We start from the raw sequence: 14919 nt of genomic DNA, 5'->3' as shown, positions 1-14919 counted from the left end.
AAAGGGACAGGCAGTCGGCTCAGAGAACACCCACTGGGGGTGGTACCAAGGAGCCATTGGCCACTGGGGAGCAGAGGCAGCGGATCCAAGAGCGGTCGAAGCTCGGGTGGGTCCCTTGAAATGTCCATGAGGGTGGGGCCCTTGAAATGTCCATGAGGGTGGGGCCCTTGCAATGTCCTGTGGCCACACGGCGAGGCCTCCCTCACTGCTTGGCTGGGCAGTGGACACTGCTGATAGCCGGGCTGGGGAGGAAGACGTGGGTTCTCCAAATGCTGTGAGTGTCACAGCTGAGACGGGTGCCACGTGTGATAAGTGCCCCCACCCTATCAGTCTGCCTTGCCCAGACTGGGAGGGGAGAGGAACCCTCCCAGGCCCACACGGACAAGGAGAGTAGTCTGAGAAACCCACCCAGCTAAGGTCCCTGCTTAAGGCCGGGCTTGAACGCCAGCCTCCCGAGAGCACTGGTCTGACTCCCTCCTGCATCTCATGCTGTAAGCAGCAGGGTCCCGATCTAGCCCTGAATCTTCATCCAGGGAGGAGAACTGGGAGCTCAGGATGCCACTGCGTCATTCATCTCCCGGGGTCACCTGCTCCGTGAACCCATTCCTACAGGCTGTCCGTGCAGGGGAGCTGACTGAGCTTGCCACCCAGCATCCCCGCAGGATGAGGGCTAGACCTTTGCAGCAGCTGGGGGCGGACAGATCCCATCCTGGGCAGGGCTCGGCCTCTCTGCCGAGGGCTCTGTGGGAGGGTGAGGCTGGGCTGAAGGGCTGATTTGCTGTTAGGCAGTTACTGTGTATCGGGTGCCAGTGGGCTGCATGCAGATCACAGCGAGCCCTTGGTCAGTGCACATCCCCGGAACGCCGTGGGGTTACGCTGGTCATCACTGAGGTATGGGAGAGGCTTCCAGCTGGCCCTGTTCTCCACCCTCCTTTGCTGCCTGCAGCCCTGTCCTGACTTCAGATGCTCTGTGGCAGGCAAGGAGATGCTGGAAATCTCTTGGAACTGAGGCTCCCTCCTGTGCTGATCTGGACCCCGATCTTGGGAGGCGCCAGGCAGATTCACCCTCCCGAGGCTGTGCTCCGAATCCCTAAGGGCCAGCGTTGGCCTGGCACCCTCTGGTACTAACATGCCATGCTCCACTTAGCCCAGGCAGCCCGCAGAGCTGGGTGGGTCTCAGCACCTGCCTGTCTACAGCCCTCCGATCCGCACAGACCCTGGAACTAGCTGGGGACGTGCTGCAGAGATCAGTGGCTGGCCTGCTGGTGAATGAGGGCTGGGCAGGGCAGGGCGGGGGCACACATTGTGGTAGTGGAGGGGCTGGGCCTTGGAACGCGCCGATGGCGGCCAGTGTGGGAGCCGCCACCACCACTGGGATGGCTGCAGGGACACCCACGGTGCTGCCAGGGCTTCGTGTGCGGGGCGGAAGGGGTCGCTCGTGGTTTCCCATTTCACCAAGGGGCTGGGGGGAGGATTCCTTCTGCCCAGGCCTGGGTCTCCCACCCTCCTCTCTCCCCACACGGGGCCCCTCCCACTGCACCCCTCAGTGCAGGCCAAAGCCAGAGGGGTCTCTGGCTCAGCCTGCTGTGGAGTGGCCCCAGCAGGCCCTGCCCTGCAAGAGCTCCCAGGCTCGCTGGGGGCAGGACAGGCTGTGCCGGAGGTGCCGGGTCACACGTTGCTCACCCTGCAGGGCATGGACTCGGAGGAGAGGGACTACAGTGAAACCGATGGGCTGTCGGAGAAAACCACACCCAGCAAGACCCAGAAATCCCCCCAGAAAGTCACCAAGAAGCTCAAGAGTGCCATCTGCAGAGTGACCCTGCTCGACGCCTCCGAGTACGAGTGTGAGGTGGAGGTGAGTGCCTGGGAGGGCTCTCCTTAGCCCTGGGTGTCTGTTGGCGTCACCCTCTTGGGCCTCTGAGTGGCCGGGATCCCCTTTCTCTTCTCTCACAGGGTGGTGACCGGCCGCCCCAGGGCATGGGCGGGAGAAGGTTCTCTGTGACTGGTGAAGAGATAAAGGAAGGTTGGGCGTTTTTCTAACCGAGAAGCTGCAGTCCACGCAGCAGCAGCTTTAATTCAGGGAAGTCCCAGGGCCTGCGTCGTGCAGGAGCTCAGGCTGGCCAGTCCCATCTGGCCTTTCTGGCTTTCTACCCTGTGTATGCCTGGGCCTTCTAGCAGGAGGCCAACCTGCTTTGCACCAGAGCAATGGCTTTGCCAGCTCAGCCTGAGGAAGGCGCTTGGAGAGGAGGCCGGGGGCTGCGGGAGATGAGGGAGCTGCTCTCTGTTCTTGACCAGCAGCCCCCTGAATCGCGGCCTTGCTCCTGTGACAGGTCAGCGGTTCCTGGGGTGAGGGGGGAGGGTTTGGGCACTCCCTAGGCGGTGTGACAGTGCCAGGCCCTCATGGTGTGGGAAGGAGGTGACTGCTGAGCTACAGCTGCCTTCGTATGGCAGCAGGGAACTGAGGGGCCTCCTTCCTCCCAGCCCTGGACTATCAACAGCCCAAAGTAACTGCTCCTGTCCCGCCCGGACAGCTGTCAGGGTTACGCTCAGGAGAAAGAGGGGGGAAGAGACTCACAGGTGGGTGGACACACACCCCTGTTTGTGCTCATGCACCACCACTGTGGTAAAAGGCCGTTATTGAGGTTGCGAAGTCAAGCAGGTGGAGTTCAGGAAGTGCCTGTACTGATGTTACCCTGCAGCCTCAGACCTCCCCGCTACGCTTTATGGCACAGTCTTTACTTCCACGACCCCCCACTGGTTCTCCCACTCCGTGCCTGGGATGGACGGTGCTCACTTAGGCTCTGGTCTGCACTGCAAGAGAGGGCAGTGATTCCCTGCTTGCATACTCAGCCGTGCTAGCTCTCATCCAGCCAGCCTGAGAGCAACTGACAGTCCAGAGAACAGCCCACAGTCTGCCTGTCAGAGCAGGGGGAGTAGCAGTTGAGGCGTGGCACGGCCATGTGTAAGCCTGCCTGGAACTGGTGGGTACCTATGAAGTACCGCTCAGCCCCTGCTACTGCAACAATGCTGCCCTCTATGCTCACCCTCTCTTGGGGAGTGCTAGCCTGAGCTCCAGCCCACAGCGTAGCCATAGTGAGCAGCTTTTGCATGTTTGGTTTTCTCTGCATTCTTCAGTGTCTGGCCCCAGATCTCACTCGTGGCCCCTTGTACTATAATATATGGAGATACACATCTCATAGAGCTGGAAGGGACCTCCAGAGGACCCTCTTGGCAAGGCCAAGCACCATCATTATTTTATTATTTGTTTTTAAATCCATTTTGCCCCTGTTCCTAAATGGCCTCCTCAAGGATTGAGCTCACAACCCTGGGTTTAGCAGGCCAATGCTCAAACCGCTGAGTGATCCCTCCCCCTGTTCCAGCCCTGCTCAGCAGCCAGGATTAATAATTTCCATATAGGCATTTTTACACTGCTAAGCACTAAGTATCTAAGTGCTTCACCTTTGCTAACAAGTCTGCCTTCGCAGCACAAAAGGATTTGGGGGAGGGGTGTGACTTGAGACACCCGGGATGTGATTTTTTTTTTGGGGGCATATTCAGCATTCTTTTTCTAGGGCTGGTCCCCAGCTGGGTTCCACCGTGGGGACGTTTGTGCTTCCTGTGCCCAGAGCCGGAAAGTTGTGAAAGCAGCGCTCGTTGGTCTGCACGTGTGCGCTGCCGACAGCTGATCCAGCTTGCCGGCAACGGCTACTGCCATCATGACACACAGCACTCATGGTTTGGGGTTTCCCTGGTTGGTTCAGAGCACTAATGCAGACCTGCTCTTGGATGAGATTCATCTGTTCAAGCCAAAGACAGATGACGCCTTGCCCACCTTAAAAAAATCCAGGGCCACCATCCACGCTCAGGGAATTTATACACCTGCCCTGAGGAGAAAATTCCACCAGCTGCAACAGTAGCCGAGACCGATGGCTCAACAGTTCTTCCACCAGAGAGCTCAGAAGCCATCTCATAAGGATCAGAGAGCTCCCAAGAGCCTCTTCTCCACACCTCTGCAGTGCGCCAGTCCATCAACCAAGGATGAAACAGTCTGGAGTAGTTGCCCCTTACAAAAGCAGCTTCTCTGCCCTGGGTGTTAATATCTCCCCATTAGACTCTGACAATGGGCCACAACCCCGTCTGATCTGGTTTGTTTTTTCCACTTTTGATACGTACTACTGACAATGGGCCATTTCCACCTTGCTGAATAGCCCTTGTCAGCTCTGGCCCTCCCTTTTGCTGGGACCCCCCTCTTTTTAAATACCTCTCTGGAAACGCCCCCACCACCCCACCCCCATGCATCTGATGAAGTGGGCGTTTGCCCACCAAAGCGTATGCTCCAAAATATCTGTTAGTCTGTAAGGTGCCACAGGACTTCTTGTTGTTCTCGAAGCTACAGACTAACATGGCTGCCTCTCTGATACTCATCTCAGTCACAGCTCTTGGCTAAATGATATTTGTGACGAGCTTGAGCACCGCAGGCCACGGAGTCCAACTTGTACACGCCTCGGGTGTTTGTCTGGTGTTCTTTGTCAACACCTCGAGTGCAAAACGATGGAAAGATGAGTGCTCAGCATCACTCATTCCAGGTGTACAACAGAGTTTTCAACCCTACCCTCCTCAGCTCCCCCGTGCCCCACTTTGGGCGCTGCTCTCACAACAGCATACTCAATGAGGAGCAAAAGGACAGGTTGATCTTCAGCTCCAAGGGACAGGCTTTTACTCAGCATGTTTCCCAGTCCCCCAAAGAACGGTGGTTGGAGACGCACTCTCACCCTCTGCCATCTCTGCACATCCTCAGTTTTGTAAAGTATAATCCCACCCTTGGGAAGTGGCCTGTGGTTTACAGCTCGTGGCATAAAGGATATCTCCTTTCACCAGGATGTTTGCCCTGCTCACCAACACTGCCTCAGATTCATAGGCAGCTCCAGCCACTTCCAGTACAGTGGGCTCCCTTTCAGCATTGCTCCTGCCACAGGGTATATTCTGCAGTGTTCTCTATTGCAGAAACTAATTACTGTAAGTGACTTTTTCTTCGTTTGCTCAAAGCGCAGCTGCTGCCAGCCTCAGTGGCGGCAGTGAGCAGATCAGACTGCAGGCTGTCAATTGGGCATCCAGAAAATGAAGAACATGCAATTAGTGCCCACCTGTGAAAAGCCTGGTTAAATGTCCTGTCCAGACAGTAATAGGAGCCATTTCTCCAGGGCAGCGTTCAATGGCCTTAACCATTCTTTTACTACCTACAATCCCCTGTCTTGTTCACTACCTACCTCCAAGTTATGCAACATATGAAACCGGTCCTACAGACCGTCTCCTCACTAATAACCCTGAATCAGCCCCACGTGCAGCTCCGTCCTGTCTTGTGGACAAAATATGTGCTGTATGACTGAGGACTACCATAAAGTAGGCTCACACCGGCACAGACAACCTCAGTTCTGCCACTACTTAACTTCTGAGCACTTGACTTTGCAATCTTATGAACATTCCTTCCTTCCTTTGTAACCGGCAAACTGAAAAATACAGAAATTCTTTCCCAGGGTACGTTGCTGATGCCCACATGGGTCCTTCATTGGGGATGGAGCCTTTAGATCCATCCACAGACCTCAGCCAGTTGAGGTAGTCGAGTAACTGATAGCAGTGGTAGGTTATTATCCTGTATCTTGGGCAGCCTTCAAGGGGGAGGAGACACATGCTTTTCCGGTGAGTTTCTCACGTATTTGCTGAAAACAGAGGAATGGTGAAACTCAGGAATCTGGGCTTCTGTTCCAAGCTCTGGTGGGCACAGACATGTTTGTCCGTTCCCCTGCCCCTTCAAGCTTGACTCCTTCTGTCCCATCCCTGTCAGCCAGCCCTCGTCTCGTTCTTGTCTCTTCTCTGTCCCGGCTCCTTGTCCCAGTCCCATTCTCCTTGCCTAGCCAGCCTTTGTCTCCACACCTCAGGACTCTCATCCCAACCACAATCTCTTTGTCCAGCTTGCTCCAGTCTCCCTCTTCTCGGCACCTCGTGATGGCTCTGTCCTTCCTCCTTGTCTTCAGTCACACACCCTCCCCACCCACATTTCCATCCTCACTGGCTCCCAGGCCCCATCTCCCTCTCTAGCCTCCTCCTCGTGCAGTCACCATGTTCCCCCCGTTTACAGATACACGTAGACCTTTGTATGTTTACACTCCTGCACCCAGCTGTGGGCACATGTGCACAGAGAAGCCCACATTTGCACTCCTATGTGAGCACACAGGTTCTGGAACTAGAATCAGAGAATCCTAGGGCTGGAAGGGACCTCAGGAGATCATCAAGTCCAGCCCCCTGCTCAAAGCAGGATCAACCTGAACTAAATAATCCCGGTTAGGACCTTGTCAAGCTGGGCTGGAGATTCCACCACCTCTCTAGGCAACACATTGCAGTGCTTCACTGCCCTCCTGGTGCAATAGTTTTTCCTAATATCCAACCTACACCTTCTCCTCTGTAACTAGAGACTGTTGCTCCTTGTTCTGCCATACGTCATTAATGAGAGCAGCCTCTCTCCAACCTCTTTAGAGCCTCCCTTCAGGAAGTTGCAGGCTGCTATCAGATTGCCCTCACTCTTCTCTTCTGCAAACTAAATAAGCCCAAATCCCTCAACCTCCTCTTACAGGTCATGTGCTTCAGCCACCTCATCATTTTGGTTGCCCTCTGCTGGACTGTTTCCTATGCATCCACGTCCTTTCTATACTGGGGTGGGGCGCGGGGGGGGGGCGATGAACGAGCCGGTGGTGTAGTTCTGTGTCTTATCGTCTCTGTCCTTTGATTTCCCAACTTCAGAGCAGAATTCTCCGTTGCCGGAAAACACGTCTGCCTAGTAGCTCAGTAAGACTCATTGGGAGCTGGGAGCTGTCTGGGTTGGTCACAGAAATAACACGTGCACATTGACAACTCCCCAAGTGCTCACGTCTGCCCAGGTGCACGAGAAGGGGATGAGAATGCAAATGTGACTCCTGCGTTTCAGTGCAGGGGCTACCTGCTGTTTTTGTTACAGCAAAACCGAAGCCGAGGCGTGCACGTGCAAGAGTGAGTGAGCCAGCCTGTGTCACTGTGACAGCGTCTGGCCTCACTCGAGTGAGGGAGTGACTTACGGTGATGCTCAGACTGAGGTTCATGAGCAGCAAGTGCCTCTTTCGCATCTCTGCTGCAGCTCTTTGCAGCCCCTCGTGTTCAAACGTGGTGCAATGACATTAGTAACCTGTCTGTGTTAGTAACCAGTAAGAGGCTTTTACTATGTCATTGAGCAAGTGTAGAATGCTTGGTGAGTTGTTTTGCTGTGCTGATAATAGACAGAGCTGTAAAACAGGAAAGGAAACAAAGAATTTTCCCTACTGTGGTTCTTTTGGGTAATGTTGATGGCTGGTTTGGCTCCTAAACCACTGAGGTCTGAGTTGTTGATTAGCCCATCACAGGGAAGAGGGTGCAGACAAAACTGAAACAGGTGGAGAAGCCTCCAGCTTCCTGCATGAAGGCTTAGCCCGGGAATGTTCGTCCGTCCTTCCTGCACACTTCCCAGAGCTGCTGGCCTGCAGCAGGCAGCAGTGTCCAATGCGAGTTCAAAGATAGCTACATTTGTGGTTGTCATCTTTCCATATTCGCCACGTCCCCACTCCCTGTACCAAGTAAATGCCCTCCCCCTCCCCCAGAGCCAGGCACTCCTCATCCCCCTCCCCCCAAATAAATGCCATCTCCCAGAGCAAACACCTCCAGCCACCCCCACCTAATTCATTGCTGGCGACTCACCTGAGCCGCTAGGGCGGCAGAACCGGATAGACTGAAAGACGCATTTGATGAGGCTGCCTGACTGTCCTTGCTGTGCTCTGCAGCGTTCCTTCCCCTGGGGCTGCTCCTCCCCTCCCCCCTCCAGCCTCCCTACAAAGTAGTGGTGGGAGCTCAGCTCTTCCCAGTCTCCGCTGGCCCCCCAGGCCAGGTAAGAACACTTTTCATACCTCCCACTCGTTTTGCAGATGTGAGCTCTGCTGGTGCTCTCGCTGTAGTCTGCAGAGAGCTGGCTGCTCGCCTGTGCGGTTCCTCCTCCTCGCATCCAGTTACACCACTACCTTGCGAGACTGCTAAGCACATGCCAGTGCTTTGCTGGTGCTTTTCTGGGTGAAACAAGGGTGGCAATTGCCACAGGGATGGTTCAGGAAGAGGGGGGAGTCTGCAGGCCCTCGATGGCGAACAGGAAGAGAGGTGAGGTTGTGTGGCTGTGGGGAAAGCAGGCTCTATGTCAGCGGTGGGCCATAATTTTTGATGGGGGTCACTCCAAAAATTTGGTAAGGGGTCAAGGGCTGCACTCTTCCCTGGTATGAATGGAGGAGGTGCGGGGTCTGGGATCTGGGAGGGGGTTTGGGTAAGGGAGAGGGGGCAGTCACCTGGGACAGGAGACGGTATGAATGCAGGAGAGCATTCAGAGGGTTTGGGTTACATGGGATAGAGGTGGAGGGGGGAAGGCAGAGGGCTGGGGAAGAGCTGGGGTGACAGGGGCGGGCTCTGGCTGGGAGGTGCTTACCTGGGCAACTCCTGGCCAGAGCCCAGCAGGTTCCTCAGCCAGGCTCGCTGCCAACCCTGCCCTTGCACACTGCTCAAAGCAGGCAGCTGTAGGGGCCATACACTTATCTGAAGGCTGCAAGCAGTGATGTGTGTGGATGGGGGGTATTTTGTGCACTGCCTGTCCCACAAATAGGCAGCTTCTATTGGCTGGAAAACAGCCAGTGGGAGCCACAAGATTATGCTGGGGGGAAGGGGGCGGCATATGGAGCCTTGTCCCCCTCTCCCCTGGGCTTACAGCCTTCAGAGAGGAACATGGCCCTCACAGCCGGCTGCTCTGAGCAGCATGTGGGAGTGGGGCAAGCAAGGAGCCTGGATGAGACTCCTGCTGGGCAGCCGGCCAGATTTGGTGGCTTGGCAGGCTGCATTTTGCCTGCCCCTGCACCATGTGACGGGGCCCACACACACAGGAGAAACCAAATGAGTGGTTGCAGATAAGCTTCCTGGTGGAGCAGCGTGGTCCCTGTGACAGTGAATGGGAAGGGCGGTGGGGTCCAGTGTTTGTGGAGAAGAGCAGGAGATGTGATGTGTGTTAGTTCAGGGCAACTGCCCCTGTATCTCCCCTCCAAGGTCTATAAGGACACCTACACTTCTGGCTCATGGCTGGAGACCTGCATCTCCCTCCCCCACCCCAACCAGGATATTCTGGCTGCACGGTCCCCTGCCTGCACTGTGCATCCCCTGCAAGTCAGGTGGACAGTGCGCTGTCCGTAAGTATAAGTTACCACACAGCACTTCGTGAGCATGCACATTAATTCTGAAGGTAAAAGTATTGCAGAGAAAACATATTAAAGCCATAAAGGACCTTACACATGCCAGCACCCCCACCGGAAATTACCCCTCCTTCTGCAACAGGCTCTGGCTGGTGCTCAGATCTTCAGATCCCACCCAAAAGGACTTGGGTTACCGTAGTTCATATCGTCTTTAGTTCAGAACAGGCTCCCCATGAATAACTCACTCCCTTTTCCAGGAAGGAACAGGTCCTCCTTTTGACAGAGGGCCCTGTCCATCTGGTAGATGAGAAGGAAGGCTGCCAGTCAGTATAAACTCAGGCTGTTTATCCAGAAGTCCTTTCTTTGTCTGTCAGTTCTCTATGAACCTCTGGCACCTAAATATAACTCAGTAATGCCTGTTCAGCATGTTGCAGGAAATTGCTCCGGTGCTAGTGCTGTGGGAAGGAAGAGCCGAGTAGGATCCACCTGTATTTGCAAAAATCCACTGCAGATATCCATCTCCATGGATGCAGAAACCTGCAGATAACAGCAAATTTGCAGGGTTCTAAATGTCAAATTTGTATCTGCAAAAATGAACTGTGGATGTCCACGTCCACGTCTGCTGATACCCACAGATTTGCTGGGCTCGCTCCATAAGGCTGGGAGGGCAGATGGGGCCCATGTGATTAGTGAAGGAGGAGAGGTTGAATGTTTGCAGGTGGGGGTCAGGAGGGGCAGTTGGGGTCCTTGTGGTAGGGAATGGGAGAGGCGACCAAGTTGAATGGTTGTGGGGAGTATTATGGAGCATCCTTCTTATTGAAGATGTGGTCATCGTGTGAAAGGGTTGGGAAGCTCTGAGCTGGCTGACCCCCACCCCATCCCAGGTAGGTCAGGATTTTAACGACAGAAGGAGAGGAACAGAAGTGGGAGGTGACTCTGAGGCTGGCCAAAATCCAGTGTTTTCTGTGAAGTATTTTGAATTATGTTATTTTTTCCCCAGATTTGTCACTGAAATTTAATGGAATAAAACACAAACTGGCAATTAGAAAAACATCATTTTGATTTGAACTGAAATAACTTTTCAGATGTTTTTATTTTTGTCCCACAGCACACCTGATTCTCCCTTCCCACGGAAAAAGGAGGAGAAAGAGAGAGAGAGAAGGGAAATGTTGACAAATGTGTACACTAATTTTTTTTTTCATTCAAGACCAAATCAAAACACAGTTTTTCATTGTGCTTTGATTTGGTGAAAACTGAAACATTTCAAACATTGTGAAAGTGTTTGTGGAAAAGGGAACGTTTCAACAGAGTGAGATTTTCAGGCAGCGCTTTCCATTCAGACCCCAGCCCTGCGGGCTAGATAAACTATCAGCAGCCGCGCCTGACTCCTGTTACTAGGACTGCAGGCGACGGCTTTTAAGTGCCCATTGAGTTTAAATAGTGCACCAGAAGTGCGGTTTGCTGCTCTCCTGCAGCAGAATGATGCTGTGAAATGCATATTGATTGTTGCAATGCAGCTGGGTGTCTCCACTTCTCTACCCCGCCAGCACTTCTGCTTGTTGAATCTTCCATCCCCAAACCCCGCTGGGAGTAGCGCTTCTGTCTGCATCTGCTGCTGCAATGAGTTGTCCCAAGCAACTTACATAATAGCATAAAAGTCAGTGAGGGATTTTTTGTTTTCGTGCCCTGGGTGTTTTTCTCCTGTTTAGGACAGCAGCCATGAAATAGACCCTACTTGTTAATGTCATTCAGCTGCTGTCCCCACAAGGCTCTGAGCAGCAGCAGAGGCACTAGAGCTGCCTGTCTGCAGACCCAGGAAGATGCACTTAATTGCATTGCACTGTCTGGAAGGGTGTCTAAGAGCCAAGAGGGCTTGAAATATATGTTTAACCGTATAACAGCCGAGGTTCTGCAGAAATGGAATTTGCAATGCCTAATGCTCACCTGGGAGACATTTGGACTCGTCATAGGATTTTTTGGAGCTCTGCTTGTTGGTGGTCTAGGAGCTCAGCAGGCAGAGAAGACCGTCTGGTTCAGATCATGGATCTTAGAGGTATCTATTATGTGGGAGTTGATTAATGTCAGAATCATAGCCTTGAGTTCTCCACAGATTCAGCAATATTAATGCCTGTGCATGGGACTGGGTGGGTAAAGGAATGCAAGTCAGCTTTGTTCCTTTGATCCTCCTCCAGCAGCTGTCATTGGCTACGTCTACACGTGCACGCTACATCGAAATAGCTAATTTCGAAGTAGCAACATCGAAATAGGCTATTTCGATGAATAACGTCTACACGTCCTCCAGGGCCGGCAACGTCGATGTTCAACTTCGACGTTGCTCAGCCCAACATCGAAATAGGCACAGCGAGGGAACGTCTACACGCCAAAGTAGCACACATCGAAATAAGGGAGCCAGGCACAGCTGCAGACAGGGTCACGGGGCGGACTCAACAGCAAGTCGCTCCCTTAAAGGGCCCCTCCCAGACACACTTTCATTAAACAGTGCAAGATACACAGAGCCAACAACTAGTTGCAGACCCTGTATATGCAGCACGGACCCCCAGCTGCAGCAGCAGCAGCCAGAAGCCCTGGGCTAAGGGCTGCTGCACACGGTGACCACAGAGCCCCGCAAGGGCTGGAGAGAGAGTATCTCTCAACCCCCCAGCTGATGGCCGCCATGGAGGACTCCGCTATTTCGATGTTGCGGGACGCGGATCGTCTACACGTCCCTACTTCGATGTTGAACGTCGAAGTAGGGCGCTATTCCCATCCCCTCATGGGGTTAGCGACTTCGACGTCTCGCCGCCTAACGTCGATTTCAACTTCGAAATAGCGCCCGACGCGTGTAGACATGACGGGCGCTATTTCGAAGTTGGTGCCGCTACTTCGAAGTAGCGTGCACGTGTAGACGCAGCCATTATGTGCTGCAGAAACACTGTGATGACCCAGGAAATAGAAGGGATCATTATAACAACTGGAATGGTCTCTTAAAGCAGGAGACAGGAGCTTTTTCGGGCCCTGACCCTGCACAGAGATTTCCTCACCCTTCTGTGGTGTCTCTGATTAATATTTACTTAACAGCAGACACAAATGTGTGCCCACAAAGAGCTGCCAAGCCCGATCTTGCTTTCCCTTATCAGAAAACGACCCCGGGATGTAGCTTAGGACACAGTCTGATGGTATCTTCTTGTCCTTTGTTTCTGCTGCTGTTTTTGTTTATGGCCAAAGGTATCAGTGGGTGAGGTCTGATCTTGAGATTCTGTTTGCAGTGGAGTCAAGCTCAGGTCCTGCATTGTTGCAGGGGTGTCGGGCGCAAAGGATAATTTTGGCTAGTGAGGAAAAGAAATAGCTTTATTAAAAGGGGCTTGCGGGCCATGTAGCATTTTCTCTGTCCTTTTCATCCCACTGTTCTCCCCCTCACAGATATATTTACCACAGTCCTGTTTCTCTTCTGGGGTGCCTCGAAGTCCAAGCCACTCCCTCTTTTTTGGTCACTAATAGGGGGCGGTGGGGGTGGGGGTGAACCCATGCCTATCCTCAACTTAGGTCCCAGCCCAGGAATCCTATAGGGAGCAGCTATCTGCAGCATCTCTATAAATAACGATGTTGCTGTCGTAATTCCTTGAGCCACTTCTCCATGTCCCCAGCACCCTCACCACAGGGCCTCGGATCATCAACCAGCCCAGAGCCACCATCTGCACTCCACCCACTCCAACAAGGAACTAAACTTGTGCTGGCCCTGTGGCTCTTCTTATAGTGACATACAGGCTCCTGATTGGCTGCTTCCCACACAGCTGCTCTAGGCAGTTTGGAGGACCTCTCTACTGCCCTTTTTAGGGGCAGTGTGTGGCAAGACCACAAGGCTCACAGCTTCGGCTGTAGTCCACACCACCACAGGCATAAAACGATTTCTTTATTAGCAGGCATTGGAAAGATTGGGACTGTAATTTGGAACCAAGATAAGTAAGAGGGGATGTGATGGAAATGGAATAGAAATGACTCTTCTTACTGTATAATTAAGCTGTCCAACTTGCTGCCACAAGATAGCAAAGGGCTAAATGCTTGGTAGGATTCAGAAGAGGATGGAACATTTAACTGGATAACGAGGATGCTCCCTGTTGTAATAGACAAGATGACTACAGGAATATAAGGGGCAGAAACCTTCCTGCTTCAGGGCAGTATCCAGCCACTAGGTGTCCTGGTCAGGATGGAACTGTCCCCACAGCCAGGCTATTGCACAAGTGCCCAATGTGATGCTTCCTGCACGTTCCTCTCAGGCATCTGGTAGTGCCAGGAACAGGCTCTGGAGCCGGCGGGACCCTGCTCAGATCCAGCATGGCCGCTGCTGTTGCATTGAAGCGGGAGATGTGCCAGCAGCTGGGTGGCTCTCCGTCACCCGGATCCCGGCTACAGCCCAGGAGTTCTGAACACTCCTACTGTCCTGTCTAGCAGTGCCAGGATTCTTCTTTTCCTGCACCCTATTTGTTGGTGCTAAAGCTGCAGGGCGTTGCTGAAGCTGGCTGTGGCGGGATCGATTCACTGAATGAATCTGACCCGTGAATCACTGCAGGTGGGGGTGGCTCTCTCGGGAGGGGACTAGGGAGCAGGGACAGGAGTGTCCTGGAAGGAAACCCCAGGGGCCGCTGGGTGCAGCAAAGGAGCTCAGGCTGAGTTTTGTGCCATGCTCCCCAGGAAAGCCAGAAGCCCAGGAAGAGCAGGGCAGAGTTGGATACTGGCCTGGGATATTCCGGGCACTATCTGAAAGGCACATTGTCCTCCTGGGCCAGGGAATGCATGTCTACAGCCCCGCCCTTCAGGGAACCACTTCTGGCCTCTCTCCCCAGCCCCCTCTGTCCCCTTTGGATGACTGGTGTCCACAAGGGCACTCCCATAGTACCTGAGCCCAGGCGAACACAGGCTGCAATTGGACTGATTCCTAGGACCGGGAGGCAAAGGGCAGACGTTTCCTGCTGTTCCCCTGGGTCCTGCTTTCGCCTGCATTCTGCTGAGCAGCTGCAGCAAGAGTGGAAGAGAAAAGCAGGACCCTGGCTTCAGCTCCCCTGCCCATCTGTGTCTCCTGCAGAAACATGCCCGGGGCCAAGTGCTCTTCGACATGGTGTGTGAGCATCTCAACCTCCTGGAGAAGGATTACTTCGGCCTGACATTCTGCGACTCCGACAGCCAGAAGGTAAGGCTGGGCCACCCAGCCCTCTGCCAGGCCTGATGGCCCCCACCCCGCCCTCCAGGCAGCAGCCGTGACCCTCTGGGTGTGCTCTTTCTTGTTGTTTCAGAACTGGCTGGACCCCTCCAAGGAAATCAAAAAGCAGATCCGCAGTAAGTCGCCCAGCGTGTGCGCTGGGGTGCCGTCCCACCCAGGTGTTAGGCCTGGGAAGTGCCCACCCTGGAGCTGCCCCGAGTGCTGGCCAGACATTACTAGGAACTTGGCAGCTCCCATTGCTTTAAACCTGCCTTAATTCTGCTTCCCCCTGGGGAATGCCATCCCTTTGTGCTGCCCAACAGGGGCAAGAGAAACCAGGGGAGAGATGGGGGCTGTAGCAGGGATCAGAGCCTGGAGCCTGATTTGCAGAGATGCCGAGGGTCTGGAGCTCCCCTGGAAGTAGATGTAAGCTGCAGGTGGTGCTCA

At 53.9% G+C, this 14919-nt stretch overlaps 1 protein-coding gene across 11 annotated transcripts in view; it reads left to right on the top strand.

The window, feature by feature from the left end:
* EPB41L1 (erythrocyte membrane protein band 4.1 like 1) overlaps positions 1–14919 on the top strand; it is a 144324-nt gene that overhangs the window by 85933 nt on the left and 43472 nt on the right. For all 11 annotated transcript variants that reach the window (XM_075011769.1, XM_075011772.1, XM_075011770.1 and 8 more), the window contains 3 exons: positions 1691–1855; positions 14359–14463; positions 14567–14609. In XM_075011769.1, coding sequence (XP_074867870.1) covers positions 1691–1855; positions 14359–14463; positions 14567–14609 — 313 coding nt within the window. The remainder of the gene's footprint in view (positions 1–1690; positions 1856–14358; positions 14464–14566; positions 14610–14919) is intronic.

This window comes from Carettochelys insculpta, chromosome 17 (genome assembly GCF_033958435.1).
Source record: "Carettochelys insculpta isolate YL-2023 chromosome 17, ASM3395843v1, whole genome shotgun sequence".
Taxonomy (NCBI): Eukaryota; Metazoa; Chordata; order Testudines; family Carettochelyidae; genus Carettochelys; species Carettochelys insculpta.
The sequence above is the reverse complement of the archived record's forward strand: the minus strand, read 5'-3'. Positions and strand labels throughout refer to the sequence as shown.